Below are 27,027 nucleotides of genomic sequence, written 5' to 3'. Positions count from 1 at the left end.
AGCGTCCACTTTTTTGCTACCTTATTTTCCCTGTCTAACATCAGTGGCAAAATCGTTTACACCGACAACTATTTCTCTGTCGAATTTGTCGAATTTTGACGAGACAACGATCAAGCCCTCGTCCTCGGTTACGAGTCCCTACCTAAACACTGGCCATAACGACTACTCATAGCCACCGACCATGACGACAATAGCAGGCGACCGGCCGGTAATGAAACCGGCGGAGGACGCGGCGCCGGCCACACATCAGTTCAGCTGCAACTCGTGCCAAGTTGCGTTCCGCAGCGTCGAGCTGCAGAAGAGCCACATGAAGAGCGAGTGGCACCGGTACAACCTGAAGCGCCGTGTGGTGTCACTCCCGCCGATCTCGTCGGAACTCTTTGCCGAGAAGACGCTGCAGAACCGGGCCGGTGCGGCGGCTGAGGCCGGACGTGCCGGTTTTGAGCGCAGCTGCGACGTGTGCCAAAAGACCTACTTCAGCGAGAACTCGTACCAGAACCACATCGGCAGCCAGAAGCACAAGGCCAAGGCGGCGAAGGCGGGCACAAAGCGCACCAAGACCAGCAAGGCACCGATCGACGATGCGAGCTCAGTCATAAGCTCGACGTTCTCACTGGGCGAGCCGACGCAAAAGATAAAATCTGCCGTGGCTGACACCGAGACCGAGACGGTGGGATCGGAGGCGGAGGAGGAGTTCTCACAGGTTGTGGAGGGCCTCAAGAAGACAACAATTGAGGGCCACTCGCCCGTCAAGCGGCCTGCCAATCCGCGTTTGTCAGTGGCGGCACAGCACAAGGGTGAGCACCTTCTTGACCTAGAGGCGGCGGACGGCGAGTACGAGGACGAGGAGGAGTCTGCTGCCCCGGCGGCTAAGCAGTCGGCGCCGGCGCATTCGCTCAAGCTGTGCCTGTTCTGCAACTACGCATCGCCTACGATTGCGCTGAACGTGGCTCACATGGGTCGTTTCCACAATATGTTCATTCCCGAAAAGCAGTATCTGGTCGACCTGGAGGGACTGCTTGCGCATCTTGAGACGCGGATCCGCGACGACCATGCGTGCATCACCTGCGGCAAAGTGCGCGGCGACGTCTTTGCTGTGCAGACGCACATGCGTGATAAGGCCCACTGTGCCATCCCGTACCTGACGTTGGAGGAGCAGGTGGACATTGGCGATTTCTACGACTTCCGTGGCACGTACTCGGACAGCGATCCGGAGGATGACGATGACGAGGAGGATGGCAGTGATGACGAGGATGGCAAGGGCCCGACGAAGAATGCCGCTGCCAAGCTCGGCGCCAAGCGCGCGACCAAGACGACGACCGCCGACGGAAGTGACATTCCGGGCGACGATGGCGCGGATGATGGCTGGGAGACGGACAGCTCGGCATCGTCGCTCGACTCAGCCGACCTGACGGCCGTGCCAGCGGACAACCACATCCACCAATACGAGCGTCTGGACAAGCACCCGCACCACAGCCAGACCGATCCGCGGTCGCACCACCAGGCAGATGGGTGGCACTCGCATGCGCACAAGCACAACCACGCGGTGTACTATGATGAGCATGAACTGCACCTGCCGTCAGGACGGTCCGTGGGCCACCGATCGCTGAATCGGTATTTCCGGCAGAACCTGCACAACTACCCGTCGCTTGCGGAGCGCGAGAAGCAAATGCAGCTGGCCATCGAGGCGGGCGTGGAGTTTGACTCGGAGGACGAAGACGAGGACGTCGACGGACTCGGAAGTGAGGCCGCCTCGCTGGCGCTGGCCCGGCGCACAAACGCGGCCAAGGCGCGCGCGGTGTCGACGCGCCCGGCGCCGCGTAACACGCTCGGCCTGACGGGCGTGACGGACAAGACCAAGGCGAACCTGATCAAAGTTGAGCGGCGACACGAGCTAGCGCAGCAGATTGCGGCGGACAAGGGCCGGATCAAGTTCAGTGCCAACTCGATCGGCCAGAGCTTCCGTTTCTTGGGCCGGACATGAGACGTGAGACCATTGCGTTTGTTGTCCACCCGATGTCGATTGCATTCTCGGAGTTGCGAGAGGTTCGTTTCTATCACGTTTCGTTTGCCTTTGAGTCTCCTGGATGCTCTATTTTTTTTTCTCTTCTTTTTGGTCTTCTTCAATTGATTTTTGCACTATGTATTCCGGTATGAATTCCTTTATTCTTTTTTTTTCACTCCCAAAACGGCGTGGACTGGCAGCATTTTGATAGATCCGGTACAATCCACCATGGAGTCTTTTGTCTGCCCTATTGTTTTCTTTGACGTATTACACATATGGCTTACTTATGCAACGACTGGTTCTTATGTATAAGTTGCAAAGACCTCCGGCGCGGCGACAGGATGAGATAGGACGACTCGGGGGCTAGAGTCTGTGTGGTGGTTTTCGACTGGTAAAATTAAAAATTAAAACACATATTTATTCAAAAGACGACCATGTGTCATTATATCAAGTTGGCGTGCCATGGCCATCACTCTTTCTCGTTTGGGATTTGCCTCCGCGTCGGCGCTCTTGCCGCCGGCCATCCTTCTCAGTCCACCGGTGCAGCTCGGGCCGGGCCTTGGCAAGAGCAGATCCGAAGACCACCCGCGACTTCTCTGTTCCGATCTGTGATGATAGTACACCCTCCACACCTTTTTTTTCGTTATCTGCACCACCAATGACACACACGAGAGTAGCGAATGTTTTGGTCCGATAGGCAGCCCTTCTTAGGCCGCTCTACTATACTCCCACACTTTCCGTATTGCTATTACTTCTAGGGCGGCATTCGAGGACACAAAGCAGTGGAAGGAATGCCTGAGAGAATGGAGGGAGTGAGAAATGGGTACGATGTGATACAGACGCGTATATTGCCCATCCTGTGGCATGCACTACGCGAGGCAGCTGCGACCAACGTCCAGGCCCAGCAGATACGATCAGAACGTGCCAAGAAGAAAAGGGCCATTGGAGGTTTGGGAGCTGTAAATTTACGCATCACTCGCTTTCATTTTATCGCTTGATTGTGAAACAGTGAGCATAGGAAATACAAATTTGGCCAGGGGGTAAGCATCAGCAGAGGGAAGTGTGTTGCCAAGAAAAATGAATGGTAAATTAGACATTGATACGTTTTGTCTGTGCCAACAGCCAACACATAAAAGTCAGCAACAGCCCGTCAAAACAACTGCCGGCTGCTGCCTCTCCTCATCTGGCGGTCAATACGAGCATCAGCGCAGCTATCCGCTGTCACAAATGTCGTCTCTCCTGTCCCTACAGCCAATGGATTGGCCCCAAGCCTAACTGCGAATTTCAATTGGCAGTCGACAATCACGAGCGCTTTGAATTTGTCTTTTGTTTGCGCCCTGCTGCGGGTGGCTTGTCGCCACAGCCCATTTGCACAGCGGCACAGCCTCTCAGCTCTGTATACGTCGTACATTGAGATGCAGGTTGACTGCTGGTTTTCCGTCGAATGAAAATTCCAAACGGTAGTCCTCTCCTCGCATTTGTGGATTAATTCAGGTGAGCTTTCATTTTCCTTGGACGCTTCTCGTCAAGTTTATCGTTTAAGTGCTGGGGACTGCAGCGGTCACATTGTCAGATGGACTAGTCGAACAAGAGAGTAAGGCTGAAAGACGATATGCCACAGACATAGGACGTACATAGGCAGCGCAGAATTAAAATAGATTGCATCAATGATCGTCGTGACATTGATCGTCGGTGTCCACTGACAGGTCTGGATGGGGCATAGCGAAAAACGCCCAGAGGCCCAGTAAAGAACGATCAAGTCCTTACAATTCGGAGTACAGCATTTGTACGCTTTTTCTTTTTTGAAAAATAAAGTAAAATAACCAAGAATGGATAATAATAATTAAAATAAACATTCCGTTTATCATCCCTATTTCGTTTGGCTCTTTGCTCACCGCCCATCCGAGCCAACAGGCTAGGTTGAAAGACAGCAATGAAAGTGGTGTGTGGCTGCGTTGGCCTGGGCCTGGTCAGGTCATTACGACACACGGTGCCTGTGGCCAGCCGCTCAAAATGGTCATCTGGACTGGAAGACGGCGGGTAGCCGCCTACAGCCAGCGTGACAAGGGGCGTTATCTGCCAACGCATCAGTACACCTTCAGCGGCCAAGGCGAAAACACGACAGGGGGTGTGAGGGCACGGCAATACCATTGGGGAGATGCTGAGGAGGTGCAGTGGAGAGGATTTGAAGGTAAAATACCAAAGGAGAGGCAGGACCTACCGTATCGTCTTCTTTTTGTTTTTTACTTCTTTTCTTTTTTCTCTTTTTTTTTTACAAATCTATTATTTTATTTTCCTTGCTGTTAGAGATATTTTATTCGAATATGTCAACGTAAATCCAACTTCAAATCAGTCGGTCAGGCCGCTAAGATGCAATGCAACGCATTGTTGCCAGCTTGGCCGTGCAGATACACACAACATTTATTGGTAACGCTGTCCAGCGTTTGACTACATTCCAGTCTCGAACAGCCCCCATCCCTTTATCGGACGGATCCTTACCGCATGCTGCATTTGTATTCTATGCTCTGTATCTTTCGTTTGCATTCATATTGTGCCTTGAGACCTGCCCGCAGCTTGTCCATGACCATCTGCTCCCTTCCTGTGATCACCCCGACAAACTTGAAGAGGTTGTAGGAGTGAAACTTGAAATGTCAACGTTTAACCAGAATTAATCAAAACAGCACCGTCTCCGTTTCGTCTTTTAATCTAATTCTTGCTGTCACATTTTCACCTCCCATCTCCCCCATACTACTCCCGTTATCTCCCCGTAACGGTGGTTTCGGCCCTATGTTATATTGCACGCGGCAAAAAGCCACATGGAGCATCGCGGGGAACGGTCCGCTCTGCACTTTGCCTCCAGGTGAAGCTTTGCTGTTCCAACATCTCAACACTGTCCGGAGAAATGGGACAAGCCACCCGCCGGAAGGACTACTTTGGCTAAATGGCAGTTGGGGCACGGTACCCCCGTGCTCTTCTCCCTCGGGGAGACAAAAGTCTAAAGGAGCCACGTGGGAGGAGAGGGGACCGCCCAGGAGACGGCAGCAGGTGGAAGGAAGCAGTGATGATGCGGCCTTTTTGACCTTGGTTTTCGAGGGGTGCCCTGCCTTTACCTTGAACCTTTTTTACGTTCCATGGAAAATTCCATAGATTGGGCTTTCATTTGGCCGTTTTTTCCTTCCAAGTGCCGGTGACGTCTTCTGAAATTGTATAGTAGATATAAATAAGGGCGTGGGAGTATGAATGTATCGAAATCATGGCCAGGCCATGCTCGCATCGCTCTATCGGATGGGCCTCCCGACAGACCATCGAATTCGATATAGCGCATAACGGAGGACTGGGCTGTATCATGTATTGTGTCGTGCGCATTAAATAAGCAAGACGTTGTAAGATGTGCTTTTACTAGACAAGGCTGAGGGAGGTCACGACGGATATCAGAGGGAAAACCAAAACGGAAGGAGGCTAGGATGCTGCCGCCCACCGACGGCTCTTGCCGTTTCCCGACGCTGGCTTACACGGAGCTACCACGTGACAAGACGGAAGAATCGACGCCAAACAGAGAGCAGAAGATCACACCAGCAAACGTTGTACTTACGCGGTCGTCTGGCAGTTAAAAATAGGTAAATAGGTGCTGAACTTGGGCGTGGCACACTTTTTCAGTGCTGCACTCGGAATAAGCGCCTGCATGTCCACCGGGGGCGCGCGCTTACAGTAGAAACGACGAGTAAGGGGCATCATCCTCCCCACCCTTTTGTGTTTTTGTCGCTGGCAGCATCGTATGGTTTCGGCTTTCACAAGAGAATTAAAAGGATTGCTCTTTGATTTTATCATGTTTTCGTCTTTTGGCCACAGTTGGCCGTGCATCGTAGCGTCAAGACATGAGGCGATTAAAACGGAGCCATAATGAATCGAAAGCAAGTTTTCCATTTTATGTACCTCGTCCTCTCTTATTATCGTCCACCGTTTTCCCCCTTCTTCGTACCCAGTTCTCTGGTACTTCTGGTAAATGAATGAGGCGGCATGCCGTGGCCGTCAACCTCTGAACGCCTTCGTTTGTCAACAAAAGCGGGTTTTGCAGTATTATAGCAGCATCCCATACATCGAGAAAATCTGGGGAAATATAGGAAAACGGGCCACCCAGGTCTCGATTATGGGGCAAAACGGCCAGTCGAAGAGCTTATGTATTCTCCTTCCTGCCGTCCGCTTCTGACGAGCCAAAAGGAACCCGTACGCTCGGACGGTGCGCATCCCGCGCCATGACAAAAAGGCAACGGAAAACAGTGGTACGCGTCCGAAAAAGGAAGAAGGGGATGAATGGAGGCCTGCCAACGGAGGCAAAAAGTGCGAGAAGAGCGGTTGATGCGACGCTGGACGGCCCAGACCGTGTCGCTTTTGTGTTTTGTGTTTCGTGATCTCCAAAAACTGGCGGTGGCAGGACACTGGGGGAAAAAGAATTCTGAATATACGCAGTTCCATTGTGCGTAATTTTTGGACTTTGGGCTTTGTTCCTTATTCTTGTTTTGCTTTGTTTTGCTTTTTGTCATTTCCGTCTCTCTTTATCCGTCTTCCCTTCGCCGCCCTGGCATATGCATCTGTTCGTCCTGTCTTTTTATTCCGGACGCATCCAGTTCGCAAAAAGAGTCACGAGACGGCCATCGTTTATGCGCTCCAGCAAATCCCCGTTTCATGCAACGAAGTGATGCAGATAGACAAATGGGGAGTGAAGACGGTGCGTAATCGCATCCACGTTGGCATCTTACGTCACACTTTGGGCGTCGCTTTGTTGCTGGTTAGGGACCCTGTAACCGCTTGTTTGCCTCGTTTGGTCCAAGAACGACGGTGACGAGCCAGGCAACGCACTCATTCACACACCCAGGCTCCATATATACTAGCAGAGTGCTCATACGGTACACATATTCATGTTCGTAGAATGCCCTTCGTAATAGATCCCTCAAAAAGTTTAGACCTTCCTTGCTCTGTCAACGGCCGTCCATTTCAACGGTCATGTCCGTGCGTTAAAACGGTCAAAGTCGTTTCGTTTTGACATTTTTGACATTTCTGACGCCTTGACTCTTCTGTGCACACCCTCTTTTGTTTCTATCGTGCTTCATCTGCAGTCAAAGCTTGCTCGGGTGATTGGCAACGTCTTGGGCAGATTGTCGGATTAAAGAACTGCTGAACGATACAAGGACAGCACCGAAGACGAGGCTTCACACCTTGTTTTCGGGTCTGTGAATGAGTGTGGGCCCTGGCCGTGGGTCTATCCTTTTCTCCGTTCGACCTCATATTAAGGCACTGCCATTGCCGTGCACATAGTTATACGACGCATATTATACGGCATACCCCGTAATCTGTTAGGGCAGCTGGTCAAGGACGGAGCAGGCGACACAATTTCGACTCGACGGCACAGCTCCTTTGCTTTACGGGGGCGGACGACGGACCGTGTGGCCGAGGACGCCAGACAAGCACAGAGGCTGTGGCCAATGCATCTGCCGCTTCACCTTGCCACAAGACCATCTGGGCAAGGCTGCAGCCTGGTCAGACGCTGGCCGGGCCTCGGGGATGCATTGCAGCGTTCCGTACAAGTTGAAGGGTGCATATAGGATTTCGGATCTGGTGATCTGGAGCGCCAAATAGGTTTTTCGTGAAAATAAATTAAATAAAGTAAAGACAGACATTGGTTCTGCACGTCACTCCCCGTTCAGAGACGTAGTATTTCATCGCAACCATTTTAAACTGCAACAGCTCACCTGCCACACCCACTCGCACGCCCACTCTCGCCACGCTTACTTTGCCTCCTTACAATGTATGTCAAACAATCTGGGGAATATGGCTGGAGGCTGGGTGGCTGTATGCGTGTGGGGAGTGGCGATATCGATTTCGACGTGTCTCACTGGCATTCAGTCCACCGTGGACAACAAGGGTCAAGTCTTGTTGATCCTGTCCACTCTCACTGTAACTCTGCAACCGTTCATTTTCAGCAGCCTTTCCATTCTTGTCAGGCGGAGGCACCAATTGACTTCAACATAAACAAAATACATGCCTCATCAGGACCAATTTGAAGACTGCCCGAGAATGAAACTGCTACACAGCCGGTCCCCTCGTGGTCATTTTCTCTTGATTCCTCTTCTTCTTCTGTCAACTCGCCGCTCTGTCTTGCCTCGCTTCTCACCTTCGCCGCAATGCAACACTGCTTTTGCCTCCTCTGGTCCGAGACCACCCCGAAGCCGTGCGTTCGGGACCGGCGATGGACAGGCGAGCGGAAAAGTGAAGGGACTGGAGAAACTGGAGAACTGCTTCGTAACGACTTACTCATCGAAATGTCTTACCTTTCCGTTCTGTACGGAGTACTCTGGTTTTCTGTGAGAGTGCGACCGGTGAGCTCAAGACAGGGAATCCCTTCCTGAGGAGAGGTGAGATACCAAACACCGCAATGACAATAAGGAAACGACAAGACGGGAAAACGGAATGTGTCAAAACGGAGGAAATGGCAAAACGGACTACTAAAAGGAAAGGAGGTAAGGGGACTGGATATGGGAAGGCTTTGCCGACGTGGCACGGAACATGGAAGGCGGTAGACAAGCCGCTCCTGCATTGCACAAAACGCTCAGCTGAGCAGAAAAATAAGTCTGGCAAAAAGGCAAGGACAGATGTGCTACGGCATATTCTGTACAGTAGGATGGTTTTATGATTTGGCATCGTCGAGGGTCATCACTGCCGATTGCGAGTGTGACTGCCGGGCTGCACATCTGTGAAATCTGTACAATAGGACCGCTGCATGACCTCGTCTTCTCGTCTTGCCGGCTGAACATGATTCCGTACACCGCCCCCTTCGTCTTCGTATCTCCTCGTCTTCGTCTCTTTTCTCACGCACCCCTGTCTCTGCTTCCTTCTTTGTGTCAGCATCGTGACCGGTGACGACGACAATGGCCTGTCGTGGCTGGTTGCATTGGATCCCCATAAAGGACATGCACGTCCACGGGCGTCTATGTAAGATATGGCTACGTCCCTCCAACAGCCCTTCTGGTCAGCGCTGTGCAACCCAGGAAAGCTCGGCCCTTTTCTAGTTGTCCGTTTGATGAGAAGAGGAGGATGCTAGGACGCTGTAGAAACAGACGGCAAAGCGGAATGAATTTAATTATTCTTTGTCCAAAATAAAATTCATCGTCTGGCGTACTAACACAGAATGCAGCCATTGTTTACTTCCATCAAGCTAGCATTAGTCAAAACAGGGGCATCCAATGTTGCGTGACATGTCCCGTGGTATGTTTATCTTTATTTTGAGTATTTTGAGTATTTTCAGTATTTTCAGTATATATATTCGTTCAATTATTGATTTATTACATTGTTGCATTCCAACGACGAATTCTGTCCTGACAAGTTCTCCATCTTCCAGTCTGGTTTCACCGACTGTCGTGTCATGCAAACATCATCGCAATCGTGAATCAGCTCAACTGCATGTTTTGGTCAAAGCTGACATCATCGGTTGCGCCGTTCGGTTCGTGCGATTCGAGCAATTCAGGCAGCTCACAATGTCCGTCCAATCGCATCCGCCAACCGCATAAATGCACCTGCACATGATCTCTTTTGTCCCGCCTGGCGTACTGTCGCCTTTTCGACCTTGGTCTGTTCTTTTCTTGTCCCGCGAACAACAGCACACAGACGACTCAGTCGTACCACGAGATGCAATGATCGTCTGGCCGTCGGCTGCGAATGGGACGATATGCAAAGCAGCGGGGACAAAGCAAGACACGACAGCGCAGCAACAGGCAGCAGGCTCACCATCCGTCACCACGATGACCGCAAACCTGCCTTGGCTGCCACAAAGCGTGACTGCTTCCTACGCGGCCATTTCCCCGCATAAACGGGACGACTGACCTTGTTTGGCGCATCTTATTCGTGCATTTTGTGTGCGCCCTGTACGACGTATGGTTTGTTGCATCGTCCATTCGTTGCATGCAGGACTCCTGTGCCTTTTTTGTGTCCTTTCTGTCCTCGCGTACGCTCGGGTATGACGAAATGGCCAGCGTGATGGCTGTCTCTGGCCCCCAAATCGTTCACCGGCGGTTCGTATCCAGAAACGAACGGCCCAAAGCATCCAAAAACAGCACATCCGTGGCCGAAACCGACACAGCCCGAAACACATCTTGTCAACTGACAGTCAAGATGGATGTTTGCAGTTGCAGTCGGCTTGCGAGGCGGTTAGAGTGTGCCGACATGTTTCTGCTATACTGATGTTTCTGGTGTTCTGATGCGCTGGGCTCTCTCCTCTTGCACACCTTCTCTCGGTTCCTTCACTCCCAGGGTCTCCTCTCCGAGTGCCAACGTTTGAAACATGTCTTGCAATCGCCAGTCTTGCCCTCTGACGCAGATAGAAGACCAATCGAAGGCCTCTAGAAGCATAAAGGAGGTGTGCCACGGCGGCCGTCTGGACACCATCGCTGCCGAGAGAGACGGCGACGGTCCACTGGCGTTCCTGACAGCCTTCTCACCGCTGTGGACATTGCCCCAAACAACACACCCTCTCGCTTCCGTCTCCCCTCTCCTCTCCCCTCGTGAATCTTGTCACTTTTTTACGCCGTAACCGCCATCGTTGCGCGTCACGGCCCTTGCGGCCCGACAGAAGGGGTAGGTGACGATGGCAAAGATGGTGTGGATGTGTTGGCGACAACACAACATGACAACCGACTGACAACAAGGCGAGACATGAGCTCGAGACGGACAAATACATATCCGCCTCGGGTTGAGTGCTGGGCGATGTTTGTCTGTCCTCGTCGTTGTGGCAAAAAGAGAAAGAAATTCAGAAATACAAGAAATACACAACGATCTATTTCGAAATAATTTCAAAATATTTCACAAAATGTCAAGACAAATAAATGAAAATAAATTCCTGAATAAAATTCAACCAAAATAGAGCCTTACCAGACATAAATCATAACAAAACAAGACAACCCGCCATTCACTAGAAAGTCATTCATATGTCGCCATCGTCAAAAGTGCAGTCGATAATGCCAACACGTAAAACCAGACGTCCCATGATCACCAAAAATATGCCACTGTGGTTCAAGCGTGGGTGCCCATTTGGCGGGGCTGAGGGGCCGCGGAGAGACCCCATCGTGATCATGCACGGCAGCGGCCCAACCTAAAGATGTGCTGGGATTGCGGTCTGTCGTATGTCGCATGCGTACTCCGTCTCCATCGTGAGAAGCCAACGGCTGTTCAGCCCTACTGTCGACTCCATTGTGACCCTCATTGCAGTTGGCAACATGACCCATCGTGCCTGCCAGCAGTATGCGCCTCATGTGCATGCATACGCAGTATTCAATTCAGCAGGCACGATCGTGCGCGACATCCCGCACGTGGCGGGCAGCAGCCTGCCCAAAATATGCAGGAAGGCACGAGTTGCGTTCTTTCTCGTCAAATCGCACACGGTCACACGGTCACATCCAGCAGTGCAAAATGGGAAGGCGCGACAAAATGAGAAATCCGACGGCAAAGGAAAAGGCACAAATTAACCTCTGGAAATGCGTCGGCGTCGACGTCTACGTCTACGGCGTCGCATGACTCCAACTGGACAAAGAACGAGGCGGAGAAATGGACACGCGGAATACATTTTGCTCCATTTTCATCTTCATGTCCCATCCAATGGCCTGTTTGTGAGTCAGGACGGCCATCGTCCACAGTCCACGATGGCTGGACGGTCTGGCGTTGTGTAGAATACCCCGTACCAAATTGGGTTGGCGGTCCGACAGGAAAACAAAGAAAATAGCCGACCTGGGGTAAACGTTGAATAAGCGCCCTGGACGATCGTTGAATCGCGCCGGCTCTATTTGGCGCATGTTTTCGCGTCCTTTGGCTCGCCATGTTCGTCTGGTGTTGTAGCCGGGTCGTCGCCTTGGTCGCCTTCGTCTGCACCATGTAGAGGGAAGTACGAGAAAGGAAACAGTCCCATGCGACAACGAAGGACCGACCATGGACACAGGGAAAACTCACCATACACAAGCCAAAGACAAAAATTACCCAGCCTGGATCTCCGCTGCAACAAATTCCCGTACACCCGCGATCTAAAGTCCGATGCGGGCGAGTTCTGGGCCTGGAGAGCGTCAACCTGTTGAAGAGGACGAGTCCGCCGATTGGTGGCATCTCGGGCCAGTCGCAGACACACCGGATGCGCCTGACCCTCTCCTCAAAGAGGCAAGCAAATCAACCCTTTTGGGGCAATGCTCGGGAACTCGGACAACTACACCGAGCCACTGACCAAACTGGCGTGGCGAGACTCGTTCGGAGAAGAGGTACTTCCGTATGGAGTATTGTTGAGTCCATTGAGGGCAGAATGCATAGCGAGAATGGCTGCAGGGTCTGCACAGGCTCACAGGCTAGGCCCTTCCCTTGCCAACAGGCCTCCTGCGGCAGGCAGTATGTCGGCTCCTGGCTCCAAGCGACCAAGCGCCATTCCAGGGCCAATTTGGCCGTCCCCGTTTTGTGCATTGCCGCCGGCGCCTGCGACGTTCAGCCAGTCGCCGGGGCTGGGGGAGGGCAAGTCTCCAATCGCGTCGACGGTCATCCGTGGTCGTTGTCGGCTGTTCCGTTTTGGCAAGGGAAAACAAGGGCGAAACTCCCACGGAGAATTGTTTCTTGTTGACTATACCTACACGGTCTGGCAAGAGTCAACGGCCAGACGGACCTCTACACCCTCTCGCCGTGTCTGTGAGAAGGCCAAACAAAGGTGCCAGCATCCTATCGACAAGTCTTTGTAATTTTACTCGTTGGCGTCGGCGCTCGTGAGATGGTGTGCGAAATTAATCGCTCGGCCTCTTCCTCGCTCCTATCTCGCCGAGTGCCCTCTGCTTTCTCCCCAGACCGGTCTCCCCCGTTCTGAATCCCCATGCCCTACCCCAGACCGTCGACCGTGCATTGACATGCAGCAGGCTGCTGGACTGGGTCGCATCACGATGGGCACCGCGTCTGGGGGATGCAATAGTGCCGACAATGCCCCAGAGTTTCCTACGACGTAAGATACTATTTCCCAACCGACGTACTATGCAGGGGCTGCAAGCGTTTGTGAGGCGCCTGTAACAGTCTGTGCTCGCTTGCGCGGCACCTCACCGTCGGCTCCACTGCGTCGGACAATGCAGCCATTTCCCCTTTCGCTGAAGAAGACTGCGAGGCTGTCTGACAGCCCCTTCTGTCACAGCCCTTTCCCCTCACGCATACTCCGCACCGACTCGGGCCTTCTTTCTTTGACGCTCCTCATTCCCTGCGGAGTCTCGGGGCGGTCTCGCGCGGTGGGAAGTGAAATCGTCACAGGAGAGTTGTCACCATTTATGTGTCGTGTACAACTTGTCGTATCGCGACTGTTGCTGAAGTGTGCTTCCTTTTTCGTTTCCAGCCATGTGCTCTGTACGACTTGTACTCTGTATTTTTCCTATGCTCTCTCGGTAGTCTCTGTGTCCCCAATGAAATACGGCCGTTGCTCAAATCTCCAAATTCACCGATGATTGTCCGTGTCGAAAATCGCTTGTCGACATCCGGGTAAATTCGGCTAAAAGCGCCGGCCAAGTCTCCGCCCCCCTGCCTGCTAACACGAGGACACTCTCGTTCTCCGTTTCTCGACTCTCGTTTAATTTGAGCCTTCTAAACGAAGCGTTCTAGAAACCTGCGTTCTTCGCTAGGGCTGGACAAGAAACGCTACTTTGTAAACATGGTCGTACAATGGGGTGCATATTTTGTCATGTGAAAACGGCGCCTCTGAATCAGAGCAAAAGGCATCCAGACTCCCACCGGACATGATTGTGGCGAGTGTCTTGCGTGTCCGTTATACGGCGTCATGACGACAGACAAAGTACATTGCCCATTCATTCTGCTCTGTCCTTTCTCTCTGCCCAACGCCTTGATCGCTTGGCTCTTCTGTCCCTCACAATGGATGCCGCCGCCGCTGACCAGCCACCAGCCCTACGGTTCTTTTGTTTTGTGACCGGTTCTCCCGTTTCCTTTGAACGTTGCACACCTTCACCGACCCGACTTTCCACTTTGGGCGTCTGCTCCGTATTCTGGGACTTTTGGGCCTTCCAATCAAAACCGGCTCCACATGGGCGTTGTCTGTTGCGCTTCTGCTGTCGCCCTTTTTCGTCTGGCCCCGGTGCCATGTGGCCAATGCCACTAGCCTCGTCTCTAGTCAACGGAAGGGCCGTCGATGTATGTTGTACTCTGTAGTTGTATCTACTCTGTGCAATGTACGTTGTCATAACAGCATCACCCATGATATGTACTCCGAAAGTCGTACTTTTGCAGACAGCGATGCCAACATCGGGCAAGGCAACAGCATTTGCCGCGTCGAAATATGGAATGTGAAAACAGCTACGCCACGCAGCTGACCTCGGTGAGGACGGACCGTGTCTTAACAAGCAACGCGGGTGCATCGCGTCACGTGATATATACTCTCATCGCCCCAAAAGCCCTCTTCACCCGCATCCTCCTTCTCCGCACGGAAACAGGGGACGTCTTCCGTAATTGCAGGGAACAACGGAGTCACTGGGCGCGCTATGGTGCTGGGGGCCCCCAAAGATCACTGGGATCTGCTCCGCATTGGGAAAGAGTTTGATCCTCCGACGTGTTTTTGCCATCTCCAGCAACGTTGCCTCTCTTTTGTTCACCTTCCCAAAACCGCAACACAACAGTGCCATACAGGGTCGTTCTTATCTTACAATGTATCTTACTTTTCCGAATACTGATCCTTCCTGGAGTGCATTAAAGGATCAGCATTGGGGGAGCGGGGAAGTCTCCCAGCGGTTGGGTCCTTTCCTTGCCGGTGGCCTCTACAGGAGCATTATGTTGTATTCCTCAGTTGTATATATCGTACTTGTATGAGGCCCAAGCACAACCGCACGGCCTATTACCCGTAGATCAATACAGACCTCTCGATTCACATGAGCCTGTCCAAGTTGCCGAAAAAGGAAACCAGCTCATGGTCATCCTTGTGCTCTGTTTCTGCATCATCATACGGATATTCCTTGTCGCAGTGAGCGAGGCACAGTTGGTTCTGTTGGACGAGTTGCTTTCTTTTGTCTCGTTACCTCCTTTTCCTTCTACCTTTCGACCACTCAAAACGGGAATGGTAAACAGTACATGTAACTACTTGTAGGCCAACGTGACCAACAAGGAGCCAAGTGTTGCAGAGGAAGGCTGCCACAAACTCCACGGAAGGTCCGTTTTTAGCGGTATCTCAGACAAGGTCCATATCGGTTGGCCCTTGTCAAATTTCCGCCCAGAAGCATAACACCGCGACCGCATCGCATCGCACTAAAGCAAGGAACGGCCTCCTTCTGCGCGTGCTGTTGGACATGGATGGAGTGCTGTGTCAAGCCTGCACAGCGCTCCAAAAAGCTGCACAACAGACACAGGGAACGCGAGCGACTCAAAACGTGCCTGCTTCATACGATGCAAGCAAAAGGCGTGCTCGCCAACGCGATCCCAAACCGTTACCGAGCGTATCGGCACGAGATCAACCAAGCAATAGCCAAGTCGCGGCCGCGTCGCAACATCCGCGACGGCCTGTCTATTCATCTCCTGCCACCCCCACAGAAGGCTGACTTTTGGAAATAGAGTGGTACGGTGCGGACAGTGGCGCCGTGTGGTGGTTTCCAACTGTTGGTGTTGGTGACAATCATCAATCATGGCTGTGATGATGGGCAACCGCTCGTGACACTTGAGCGTGGGGGGTTTCCTTCCTCTGTTTCCCTGTTGCGCTCTCCCCCTTTGACGTACGACGTATCATCTCCGGATTAAGAAGGCACGACGTTGTCACTCGTAATACCGTCTGCTTTCCTTCCCCCACCCCTTTCCCCTTCCTCTCGTTCCCAGTTGTCTTCGTTGTTTGGGATGTGTTTGCGTGCCAGGGGGAAGGCGCAAACAACAACCCCCAGGCTCCCAGCGAGCCAGGTAAGGAGAAACACACAACCAACAACCAGAAACTTGAAAGGGTCCCGCGGGCAATATTACCCCCCACTTACAGCGGCCTCAACCCATGTGTCTCTTGGAAAGCGTTCCTATTGGTTGGATGACCCCCAGTTTGGGGAGAAGGAAGGGGTGACCCTTGTTTCTGTTTGCCCACCTGACCAACGCCTGGAATTGAGTCCTCACATTTTACTTTCTTTTTTTGGTTGCTCTTTCCCTTATTCTGGCTGACAAGTGGCACACGCCGGATCACGACTGCCTATCCTGGCTGCTGGGTACCCCAGTCCAAGGTTCCAATATATGCCCCGATCGCTGCTGGCTCTACCAAGAGAGAAAGTACCGCTCTTTTTTTATGGGGCGGACAACGGTGCTCCCCGGCGGCCCGTCGAGACCCAAAACTTGGGCAGCACCTTGCTGACCATTGAACCATTGAAATCGTGGGCCAACGAGACGCGAGAGGAAGCCCGGCAGCAACACGAAAACGATCGTCTTGCTTCCCTTGTCACTCTCACGGAGTATGTCACATACATCATACAATCACATTCGAGTCGACTTGCTCCGTGGAGGTTCCCCTGAAGGATGTGCAGGAAACAAGAAAAAGGGGCAAGGAGAAAAGAGACACATGTGGTTGCTTTTCCAGAGAGCTGGTATTGTTTTGTCGCTTACTGAACGTGTCATTTTTTGCGTTTTTTCCGACTCCCAGTGAAGCAAGGGCTATGTTCGGGTGGCGAGACAATACGCATCACAAGATGCAAAAAAGGGGAGACGTTTCAGTTGTCCATGGTTTGATAACGGAGCCCTCCGTTTTCTGATTTCCTTTTTTCTTCTAATTTATTGACCGAGAAATCGAAACGATCCCAAAGAAAGAAAATTGGATTACAACGGTTGACCAAGCAGCCGACTACCCCATGACAGAAAAGTCACGATATCGTTTGGAATACATTGTACCGTTGCAATTTCCCCGAGCTACGAAAGTACTGTCCCCCCACACATTTGTAAATACCACCCGCCTGGGACTTGGGTCTCTACGATTACTACGTAGTAGGGAAATGAGGGCATCGTGGGACATGGCTGGTGGGGTATGTTTCCGATGTCGTTCTTGATGTTGCATAGCATGCCACCGTGAGCAAATTCTCATGTCTGATTGCGCGAGGTGAAGGTATTGAATGGGGGCATCCTGCCCAGAGAAGCTTTTCTCCCCTGCACTGCCGTTATTTCTCAACTTTATCCATCCAGCTGCAGGAGACCTTTCCAGCAACCTGGGTTCGCATGAGCGGGACGTGTTCATCCTCCGGTGCTGCCCAGACTACTGCTGGCAAAATGCACAAATCATACGGCGCATGCACACAGAAAGGGGCATGGGCCTTGGGGACATGCATGTGCAATGCCGTGGACCATCCTTATCTTGCCTCGTGGAAAAAAGACAAAACATTGAGGAGAGTATGGACAGAATTGTCGTTGCGACATAAAACTTTCAGTGCAAAGTTGCTGAGGCAGGCGCCGACGAGAGGACGAGTTACCCATGTTTCCTTTAAATGTGACGAGTCAATTTCCAGTATAGCACATTCCTGTTTTGGAGCCCAATGAGCCCTGTACTTTTTTACTGCGCTCCATACGGAATGGGCGGCCCAGGCAGGATTATTGTTCCCCTAGAGCCAGACGACATATTTAAGTTGACCGTCGCCGTGGTGCTGGGAACTTGTCAGATCAAAGTAGGCAAGGTAATTTGGGCAAGGCGGAGAATGGGCGCAGTTGTCGGATGTTACAGTCGCTGATGTGCGTACAAAACGTAAGATGATACTTTTTGGCCGCAGTTGGCACGGAGTAACAAAAAATACAATCCTAATTTTCTTTTGCACAAAGGAGCCTGTCTTTTTACAATATTGTTTGGACCAGGCTCGCAAGACTTTCAAACAGGCCGAAATCATAATTTTGATATATATATTTCGTATTTTTTTTTGTCATATCCACCTCCTGGTATTTACCCCCATTAACATACCACTAGAAGTTGGCGCTTTTCCGCGAGCTTTGCGGTCCGTTTTTTCCGAGCGAATCGGTTGGCGCTTTGTGGTCAGTGCCAAAAATGGCAGCGCATTCGTGCGGCACTCGCTCGTAGTGTAAGGCTCCGTGTAAGTCGTCTTACAACCCGAATGGGCGCTTGGTTTATGAACGTCTTATTGATATGTCTGGTGAACCTCAACGATCGGCACCGTCGAAATGCAAACACTTTGCTGCCTTTTGTCATCCCTCCCGCTTTCCGCACTACGATCGTGGTAACGCGATAATAAAAAACAGGCAAGATAGGCAAGACAACCAAGACAACCAAGACAACCGAGACAACCAAGACAATCAGGGGACATACATCGATTGCATGACTTGTACAGTGGGATAAGCTAGTTGCTCGTCTTACACACGTAGATAGGCGAGCAAACGATTGTCCCTGGCTGGAATGGAGCATCTGGGGGATGAGCGCGTCTCCGAGCTGGACTGAGACCTGTACTCGGATGGCATTTGAAGAGATGTTGGGAAAGGATCGTGGTTTTGCAAGAGAACTTCGACGATACGCCGCATTCTATATTGTTGCGAACATTGTAACGTTGTACAGGTATTTCGTATTAATTACTCCGTACATGTACACGGTCAGCAAACCACACGGCACTTGCCGCACCGTTTAAAGAGACTCTGACATCGTGTTGAGAGTGGAACGACGCCGCCGCCTCCGCGTCACCACAATAGCGCCGAGCGGAAGAAGCCACCAGGCCACCAAAGTCTGACAACACCCAACTTGTATGGTCCATCTTGAGAGAGAGAATGGCAGGATTTTGCGGCCTTTGGGTTGTCAGGCGCAGTGGAGCAAAGTGCGACCCAAGCTCGCCAAGTCCAGACGGACAGACACAGCAGACAAAGACAGGGCCTCGAGCCCGCTTCCAAGGGGCCGGGCCACCGAAGCGAGACGCCTCTGGTTGAATGCCGAAAACCCCACGAGTCTTGCTGCACCCCGGACGGTGAAGAATTGAACGGACGAATACGACGCATGTCGATGCAAATTTTTGGTAACAGACATCTTGTCTTTCATACCCATTTCCGCCATACTGGATACTTTCGCAACTGGACCTGCATCCAGCGGCACAATGTCGGTCGGATGGCCATATCCCGAAGATTTGGGTCGGGCTTCTCCATTATATTTTTATCTGTAAATTTCTGTCGCTACTACAAAATATGTGATATTTCTTGATAAATACATGTACATCATAGTGTCCGTTGTCCCCACAGAATGGGCAGGCGAAGAAAACGAACCCAGACAATGCGGAGCCACGTAACCGTTCTCCCGCGAGAGAAAGAGCGAGGGCAGTCAGTAAAGTGTTAGTGCATTCACTTGCGGAGTCCACATCCGTCACTGAATACAGAAGGACCTAGTTCCGTCCCGCGTAGGTCGCCCTTCGTACTTTCCCTCCTTTGTCCTCGATACGGAACAAAGAACAAAGAAAAGTTCGGATGCCGGGCTTCTCTTGAAGAGCGGTTAATGCTCAAGGCTACCTCGTAATTGTCCAGAGGCGGTCTTCATCGGGACAGTCGAACTTGCGCGGCACCAACCCAAAAGGCCAAAGGTCGACGATGGGAGAGGTTTGCGATGTTTCCGTCCCGACGACGAGGCAATTTACAGCACACAGGTGACCTGCCCGTGTGCTCCTTCCACCTTCCGGCTTGTTTTTCAGGGAACATGTTCTCCCGAAGGCAGGTGCGTTTTCGGCTCATTTTCTGGCGGACGGAAGGATCTGGCTAGGACAAGACCGCTAAGCTTTAGTGCACTTAGCTGGACTATGTTGTAGAAATAGTGGCTGTTGGTGTCATTGCTGTGGGCTGCCTGTCATGCCTGTCATTCCTGTCCTTCTTCTACTTTCCTGCCCTCGGGGTTCATTTCGGTGGCGTCCTCGGGGAAGTGCCAGGAGAAGGTTGCGTATTCGTTATTAGTATAAATAAAATGTAAGAAGTCGACTCGCTGGTCGAGAAACTCGAGGGTTCTGCTGTCCTTTCACATGATATGCGTCGTACAGTGCTTTGAGTGGTGACGGCCATTCCGCCAGGAATAGTTTGTGCCCAAGTTTAGAGGGATGAGAGGAAAATAAATAAGATTTGATCATGATGCCACAGCAAAGTCCCAAGACCAAATGAACTGTTGCCGCATTTTAGGAGTGTTTTGGAAGGCCCTCTCGAGACAACATATCTCGTCACCGTTAGTCTCTCGTCTTTCGTTCTTTCTCTTGTGTTATGACTTCTTTGTGCTTAGGTTTCCTCGAGTGCGGAGTCTGCTTTCGGGATTTCCAGGACACTCGTTGAATCCACCCAAATAGGTGGGTAGACACCCACTAACAGTGAGAGTCCTTGGGTAGGCAAATACTCGGAACTTGCCCGACTGCCGAGGCGCTCCTAATACCTTCTTGACACTGCTGCCAGGAACACTACTTGTTCTTGTCGTGCCTTGCCTTGCTGCTCTCGCTAATCCCCCGAAAACGGTGGACTTTCCCCGTATTTTCAGCTTTAGTGCCTGCTGAGCTGCTGAGCTTCTGCGTCTTCACACCCTCCTCCTGTCAAAAGCCACGTTTTGCTTGGTGCTGGTCTTTGCCACCTTTTGCTCGCCTGTTCCGATCGCACTGAGGCCCCTTCCGCACTTTCTTGCCATTGCGGCGTACTGTGCTCCGTTCTGCGTGTCGAGATCGTGCCGACCCTCTTGACAACCAAGTCAAAGTTGACGCCTCTTTTCACCACCACCACAAAAGACGGTCTGTCTGTTGGTCGCCGGGTCGAGTTTTCCATGCTTTTTTGCATGTTCTGCTCGCCGTTCCCGTTCATTGTTGTCCATATGGCGCGTTCTCATTTGCCGGTTTGCGAACACATGAGGCAAAGTGAACAATGGCCGCGTGAGCGCCCTGTGACATAATGGCATAAGCAAAAATCAAGGAAAAGGGGATGCAGGCAAGCTCTTTACTGTGTAGATGCCCGCAAATAAGCAATAAAGAGGAAAGGCCGCTGCTGAGAAGGGAAGAGAACAAACAGAAAATGGCCGCAGTCACGCTCCTTCCAAAACAGATCACGAGGCAGCGGATGACTGATTTTGGCGGCTTTGCATTCTCCGTTTTGGGCTGCGGGAGAACGGAATGACAGACACTAGCCGCACTTTCAAAAAGCTTTACGAAGTATGTCGTATAGTGTAGCTGTGAAAACGGTAAACCGCCCACTCGTTATGAAAACGGAAGGATTGGGGAGGTCACCTGCTGGCATTTTCTCATCTCGGAGGCTACAGAGCATGAATTTACCCCAGTCATCACAGAGTCACAACGGGAATTGGCGGCGGGGGTGGCGGAAGTCTGGTCAGGTCCAGCATAACTCGGCAGTGGGACAATCACAACATCACCAAGGAAGGGGTAAGATGCAAAATCCAACGGCACAGAGGGAGACTGGCAGCAGCCTTTGACCCAGTCAGAACCACTGCTTTGCCGCCCGGTGATGGGATGAGTTTTCAGCACGGCAGAGCGAAATCAGCACAGAGGCCCACTGGCCCAGTCATGACACTGCGCGTGCTTGCCAGGGATCACTGCAGGACACTGAAGGGGCTGTGTCTCGGAACTTGAGATGATGTTTGTGACTGTGACGATCCATTCAGCGCGCGTACAATTGGCGGCGAAACGGCCTGTGTGCTCCCGCCCTGCCAATGCTGCCATTGAAGGCCCAATGAGGGCAGGCAAGACTCTCAACCCCCCCAACAAAACTTGACGATGCTCGTCTCCCAGCGAACGAAAGTCACGTACGGCAAATTGCGTGCACTGCCATCACCTTTTCCATCACCTCCCTGGGGCCCAGGAGAACGACAAACGGCAAACGATGCTTGAAAAGGCAACCTATGACCGAAGACACGATGACAAAGACGCACAAAGCCCAGACCATGGTCAGATGCCTCGTGACGTAGTCCCATACCTGAACCGCGCGCAAAGGCTATTTGGGTAACCGGCTCTGTAGCCCGTCTGGACCGCTGGGTTCGGTTCGCTCTTGCTGTTGCAGCCGCTGGTTGCTGGTTGCTGTTTGCTGTTTGCGGCATCCGCGAACAGGCCTGGCCACAAAACGGGACGGCCTCCTACCGTATCTAAACGATCTCGTGACCGCGGTCTAGAAAGTGGTGGGGCCTCACCATCTGGCTCCGAGGCCCGCAAAACGCAAAAACGGTTACCCATCATGTGACCGGCTCCTGGGGCCCAGGAACGCCTTGGCCAGCAATGTTTCCCAAAGAGGCATTCCAGTCATGGACTAACCGTAAGAGGAAACACCAAATCTCCTCCGTTTTCGTCCTTCCCCCAACTCGTGCCAAACGATCACAACAATCACGGACCGTCATGAATCATGACGTCTTGTTCTGCAGTCGTTGAAATGCTCTTTTGCGTCGAGATGGACTGCCATTTCAAGGAGATGAATGAAAGATCATTTGCGTAAACAACATGAAGCCGAGTCTTTTCAATCTGGGCACATCGTGCTAGCTCTCTGAGTCTGTGTCGCTTTGACGGAGAAATACGTAATTCGTATGAAATGTACAAAACAGCACATGCCCTGTTCCAAAACGCCCCAATCGGCCCTTCGTCGAAATCTTAGTCGGGGATTTTTGTTGCTTTCTCCGTAGCGCCTCCCTCCTCGCCTATGGCCTAAACTGTCTCCTGTGCGTTTGCCGTTGCGCACTGCCGCTAGAAACTTGCTGGACGCTGTAGGCCCAGCCTAGCCTCTTTGGGCAACGGGTCCGTTCTGCTTGAGTCAGATGGGCAGAAGTGGTCGCCCCGAACGGGGCCTGGGCCTCGTACACTCTCTGCGCGGCCGCCTGACCCCAAAGCGTCCGTTTTGCCTTCCGTTTTGCAGTCCGTCTGTCGCCACCCCAGCGTAATCTGCCGGAAGTGGCTACCTCCTTCCCTCCCTCGCTCTTGCCCCCCCTGCTGCCACGATATGGTGGGACGGGGCCACCTCTCACAGGAACGTACCTCCCCTGTCGTTCGTAGAAACGGATCAGGGTGGAGTTGGAATGTTTTTACCTCACCGCGAGTCTGGGAGCCTGGCTCTTTCTTTTTTCGGTTCATGACCACGCACCACATCACATCCCGCGCCCGCCCTCTTTCTTTTTGAGTTTTCCCACGCCCCCCCAACCGAACCCAACACCCCCAAGTCCCAATACCTAAATCGCTCCTTCCCTCCCACCACCACATTTTCGCTCATTCTCGATCCAGCCACCCAGGACCATAATTAACATTCGCCTCCTACATATACATACTCCCCCCCCCACACATCACAGCGCCCTTTATTTTCCTCCCTTTTCAACAACATCGCAAACTACTCACCTCGTCGCCCACCGCCGCCTCTTGCACAATCTTCTTTCGGCTTCTACGATCGAATCCCAAACGACGACATTTCACGTACACTCGACTTGAGGGTCTTGGCTCGAATTGTCATCCACCCGCTCGAATTTCTCTCTCGTACTTTTCCAGACGCCTCTTTCTGGTCGTTTTTTTCCTCGACTCTCACGACTCTCGACTCGACGACTCTTTGGGCGCTCGACCTGTTGTATAAGAACCCTACAATCCTTCGAGTAAAAGGCTCTCTCGACATCTTCCGCTCGAGAGCATCCGGTGCCGTTTATATCTTCATTGACCATTTTGGAGAACACCCATCTTTTTCAAACGATCCAGCGCCGACGTCGACTTACGAACTGAAAATCTCCTTCGGTCCCAGGTCGTCGCATACGCGCACCCTTACAGACTCTCGTTTCTCTTGCTTTCTCTCTTTCGTCCGTCACCGTGTCTTTCTCGCAGTCCACCTTCACAGACGACACAATGCCGTCGTCTTTAGACGCACCTGTGCTCCAGGTGGATGCCAATGTTATCCACAAAGTCGACACCTCCAACCCCCAGAACCTTTTCAGCATGTGGACTGGTGGGTGTCCAATCCTCTTCTACTGGCCCTGTCCGCTCTTGATGTCTTCATTTCTTATGCGGCATGCTAACGCGTAGACCCAGTGTTTGCAAGGTGTGCAGACAACGTCGCCCAGGGCCGCCGGTTAGAGAACCTCAGCTGGCGCCTCTGGACGCGCGAGACCTTTTGTGTCGAGGCTGCCGCGCGCATCACCTCGAGCAGCTCGTCCGATTCATTTGCTGTCGCCTCCTCCGACGAGAGCGCGTCCATTGCGCCCACATCGCCAAGACGTCCCACCACCATTCCGCGCCGGAGTAACCCGTCCACAGAGGAGGTGCCCCAGCTGTCCGGCAGCGTCGAGTCGCTGGCCGACGAGGACGCTGTTGAGTTCTCGTCCGAGTCGAGCGCCGTGGACATTGCGCGTCCGCGGATACGTAGGCAGGATTCGTGCGGCAGCAGCCGTAGCCGTGGCCGTGAACGGCACATCACCTCGGACGACCTCGAGAAGATGGTCGTCTCGATTGTTCAGGAGACGGAGCCTCTCAAGGGCCCACTCCGTGACGTCTCTTCCAGCATGCAGTTTTCTACACCCTCTCCCTCCATGTCGCCCGTCGCCACCGAGCAGCCAGAACAGACACACGTTGGTCCTGTTCCCGAGTCCCAGTTGGCGCTGCCAGAGCCGACCCCTGAGGCTGAGGAGTCCGCGGCTGCAGCCCCGCCTGCTGAGCCTTTCCCGGCTCTGGCACCCGAGCCTGTTGAGGAGGAGGAGCAGCAGCAGGAGGAGGAGGTAGCCACCCCGAGCACACCGCCTCTGCAGAAGAGCAAGTCGACCACGGAGGTGATCCGTGGCTTTTCGCCATCGCACATTCCCGTTGTGGTCCCCCAGATCCTGACACCGCCACCGTCCGATGAGCAGGTGACTGCGTCCGCCGACGAGGATGTCATTCCCGACCCGACGTCCGAGCCTGCTGCCAAGCAGGTGCAGTCGAAGAAGGCGGCCACATTTGCCCTGGGCGGCTCGTCGTCCTGCGAGGATTCCATGAGCGACCCGTCGCGCAGCCTCGAGATGCGCAAGTCCGCCATGTCGGAGATGCTGAAGCGCAAGTCGACGCCGACACCCGACGAGGAGGGCTCGCTGAAGAGCGCTCTGCACCTGTCGCGCCACTCGCTTGCGCAGAAGAAGCAGACGTCGTTCAGCAGCCAGCTTGTGACGCGCGCCATCCCCGCACCGGCAGTTGTTTCCGACGACGACGATTCCGAGTCGGACGACATTGACGAGAGCGCCATTGACGATGACGACGACGATTCGTCCGACTGGGAGGACTCCAACGAGGAGAGCGGCCGCTCCAGCATGGACGACAAGACACTCTTCCAGCGCGTCGACTCGACTGTGCACCTGCCGTCGCGCCGCTCGCTGATCACACTCATGATCCAGCGCAGCGAGCGCGAGGTCAAGAACGGCCTGACCACGTCGCAGTCCACGCTTGGCCTGAACCGCGCCCGTCCGCAGCACAGTCTCCAGGGCCAGCTGCACCAGCAGCAGCAGCAGCAGCAGCAGCAGCGGCAGCAGCGGCAACACCAGCCACCCTCGCTGGTGGCCTCGCCCAACGATTCGGACGATGCGGCCCTGATGATGCGCCACCGCCCCCGTGGCCCGCAGTCGACGCTGCGCCCCATCAACGAGATCCCGCGCTCCGCGGCCCAGCCGATCATGACGTCGGCCACGGCGGCCAACCACGCCCCCGCGCTGTCGCCGCGCACGAACCGCCGCAACATGCTGTCGACAGAGCTGACCGAGTCGCTGCGCCGTCATCTGTTGTGGGAGCGGTCGCAGAAGACGTCGACGGCCAATGCCGTGCTCAAGAGACGCCACACGTCCCAGGACGTGGCCAACCTGCGCCAGTATCCGGAGCCGGTGCATATGGGCCGCGACGACGCCAGCGGCGATGCCAACGCCAACAGCTTTGATCAATATCTCAACCGTGACGCCTACAACGGGTACCACGCCAAGGGCTGGTGAACATGCACGAAACGACACACACCATCTCACGCCCCTCTCTCAAACCTCTTAATTCTCTTTCTCTTCTTCGCACTCGATACCCACTCGTCACCTTCTTTACCTTTGTTACCTCCTTTTTGCATTTTCTCTTGTATCAATATTCATTGCGGCCACTCAGCATGCATCCAGCGCGGTTGTTCTATTCTTTTTTTTTGTGTTGTTGCTTATCAAACGGTCATGTATGCATTCTCAACAACCGGCGTTGTGTCTGATTGTTTTCGGAAACCATCCATGTGCCGCAGCCACGCGTGCACTGTTCTGTTGTTTCCCAAAAAGAAAAAAAAGCAGTGACTTTCGTTACTTTGTTTTATTTTACGGCGGGGCATTTTGTGGAACCAAGGACATGATTCCTCATCCCATTTATTCTCACGATACCAATGTGTTTTTTTATTTATTATTGACTCGTTTTTCTCGTCATTACGGCCTGTTTGTAATATGTCTCCTCATGTTTTGCTCTTCTCGTCATTCTTTCGTGCCTACCTTTCCCTCCCTCGTGAAAGAGGAACACCCAAAAGCGACCCAAAAAGCCAAAAGCCAAAAGCCGGAAAAGCCGGAAAAGAAAAGAAGCAACAACCTCGAATCGGAGCCTCAGAAAAACGAGAGGCGAGCTTTCCATGATGTTTGTTGACGCACAGCATTTTGACGATCTTTTGCCCTCTTTTTTGATATGATAGAAAAAAAGGACAGCCAGACAAAAGAATAAAAAAGAACAAGCAATACAACCTAATAAACATTTTAACGTTCATGATCCGTTTGTCTCTTGATCTGTTTGTTATTCATGACGCCAATCTTAGTACCTACCAGATATCTCTTGCATGTGATACACGTTCAGGCTCACAAGGTCCGGCAGCTGTCGATGCATCCACTACCGTACTGTCGCTCTCGGTGCTGTCTCCCTTCTGGTTCTGGCGCGCCTGTGGCGCCGTACAAAAGGACTTGCTTCTATATGAGCAGAGTCGTTTGCAAAAGAACCTGCAGATGTCAGTAAGGAGCACGGGACAATGGCAACGGGAAGGCCCCAAAAGGCCGCTGGCCAAAGTCGGCCTTTGCAGCCAAACAAAGGTTCCATGGG

At 52.8% G+C, this 27,027-nt stretch overlaps 5 protein-coding genes across 5 annotated transcripts; 4 read left to right on the top strand and 1 right to left on the bottom strand.

Annotated features, from left to right (window-relative positions):
• Positions 1-181: 181 nt before the first annotated feature.
• SPSK_05135 (pre-60S factor REI1) lies at positions 182-1,984 on the top strand (the record flags this gene model as incomplete). Its single annotated transcript, XM_016731885.1, has 1 exon — positions 182-1,984. One exon carries the CDS (start codon positions 182-184, stop codon positions 1,982-1,984), a length of 1,803 nt encoding a protein of 600 aa, XP_016583575.1.
• Positions 1,985-11,268: 9,284 nt separating this feature from the next.
• Positions 11,269-11,517, top strand: SPSK_10675 (uncharacterized protein; the record flags this gene model as incomplete). Its single annotated transcript, XM_016736997.1, has 1 exon — positions 11,269-11,517. The coding sequence occupies one exon, from the start codon at positions 11,269-11,271 to the stop codon at positions 11,515-11,517; it is 249 nt and encodes an 82-aa protein (XP_016583574.1).
• Positions 11,518-12,348: 831 nt separating this feature from the next.
• SPSK_10661 (uncharacterized protein) lies at positions 12,349-12,759 on the top strand (the record flags this gene model as incomplete). The annotated part of the gene is made up of 1 exon (XM_016736984.1): positions 12,349-12,759. The coding sequence occupies one exon, from the start codon at positions 12,349-12,351 to the stop codon at positions 12,757-12,759; it is 411 nt and encodes a 136-aa protein (XP_016583573.1).
• A 1,098-nt stretch (positions 12,760-13,857) lies between these two features.
• Positions 13,858-14,262, bottom strand: SPSK_10662 (uncharacterized protein; the record flags this gene model as incomplete). The annotated part of the gene is made up of 1 exon (XM_016736985.1): positions 13,858-14,262. The coding sequence occupies one exon, from the start codon at positions 14,260-14,262 to the stop codon at positions 13,858-13,860; it is 405 nt and encodes a 134-aa protein (XP_016583572.1).
• A 9,555-nt stretch (positions 14,263-23,817) lies between these two features.
• SPSK_05061 (uncharacterized protein) lies at positions 23,818-25,916 on the top strand (the record flags this gene model as incomplete). The annotated part of the gene is made up of 2 exons (XM_016731814.1): positions 23,818-23,917; positions 24,019-25,916. 2 exons carry the CDS (start codon positions 23,818-23,820, stop codon positions 25,914-25,916), a joined length of 1,998 nt encoding a protein of 665 aa, XP_016583571.1.
• Between the last annotated feature and the right edge of the window lie 1,111 nt (positions 25,917-27,027).

The sequence above is a fragment of the Sporothrix schenckii genome (assembly GCF_000961545.1).
Source record: "Sporothrix schenckii 1099-18 chromosome Unknown Cont49, whole genome shotgun sequence".
NCBI classification, from domain to species: domain Eukaryota; kingdom Fungi; phylum Ascomycota; class Sordariomycetes; order Ophiostomatales; family Ophiostomataceae; genus Sporothrix; species Sporothrix schenckii.
The sequence above is the reverse complement of the archived record's forward strand: the minus strand, read 5'-3'. Positions and strand labels throughout refer to the sequence as shown.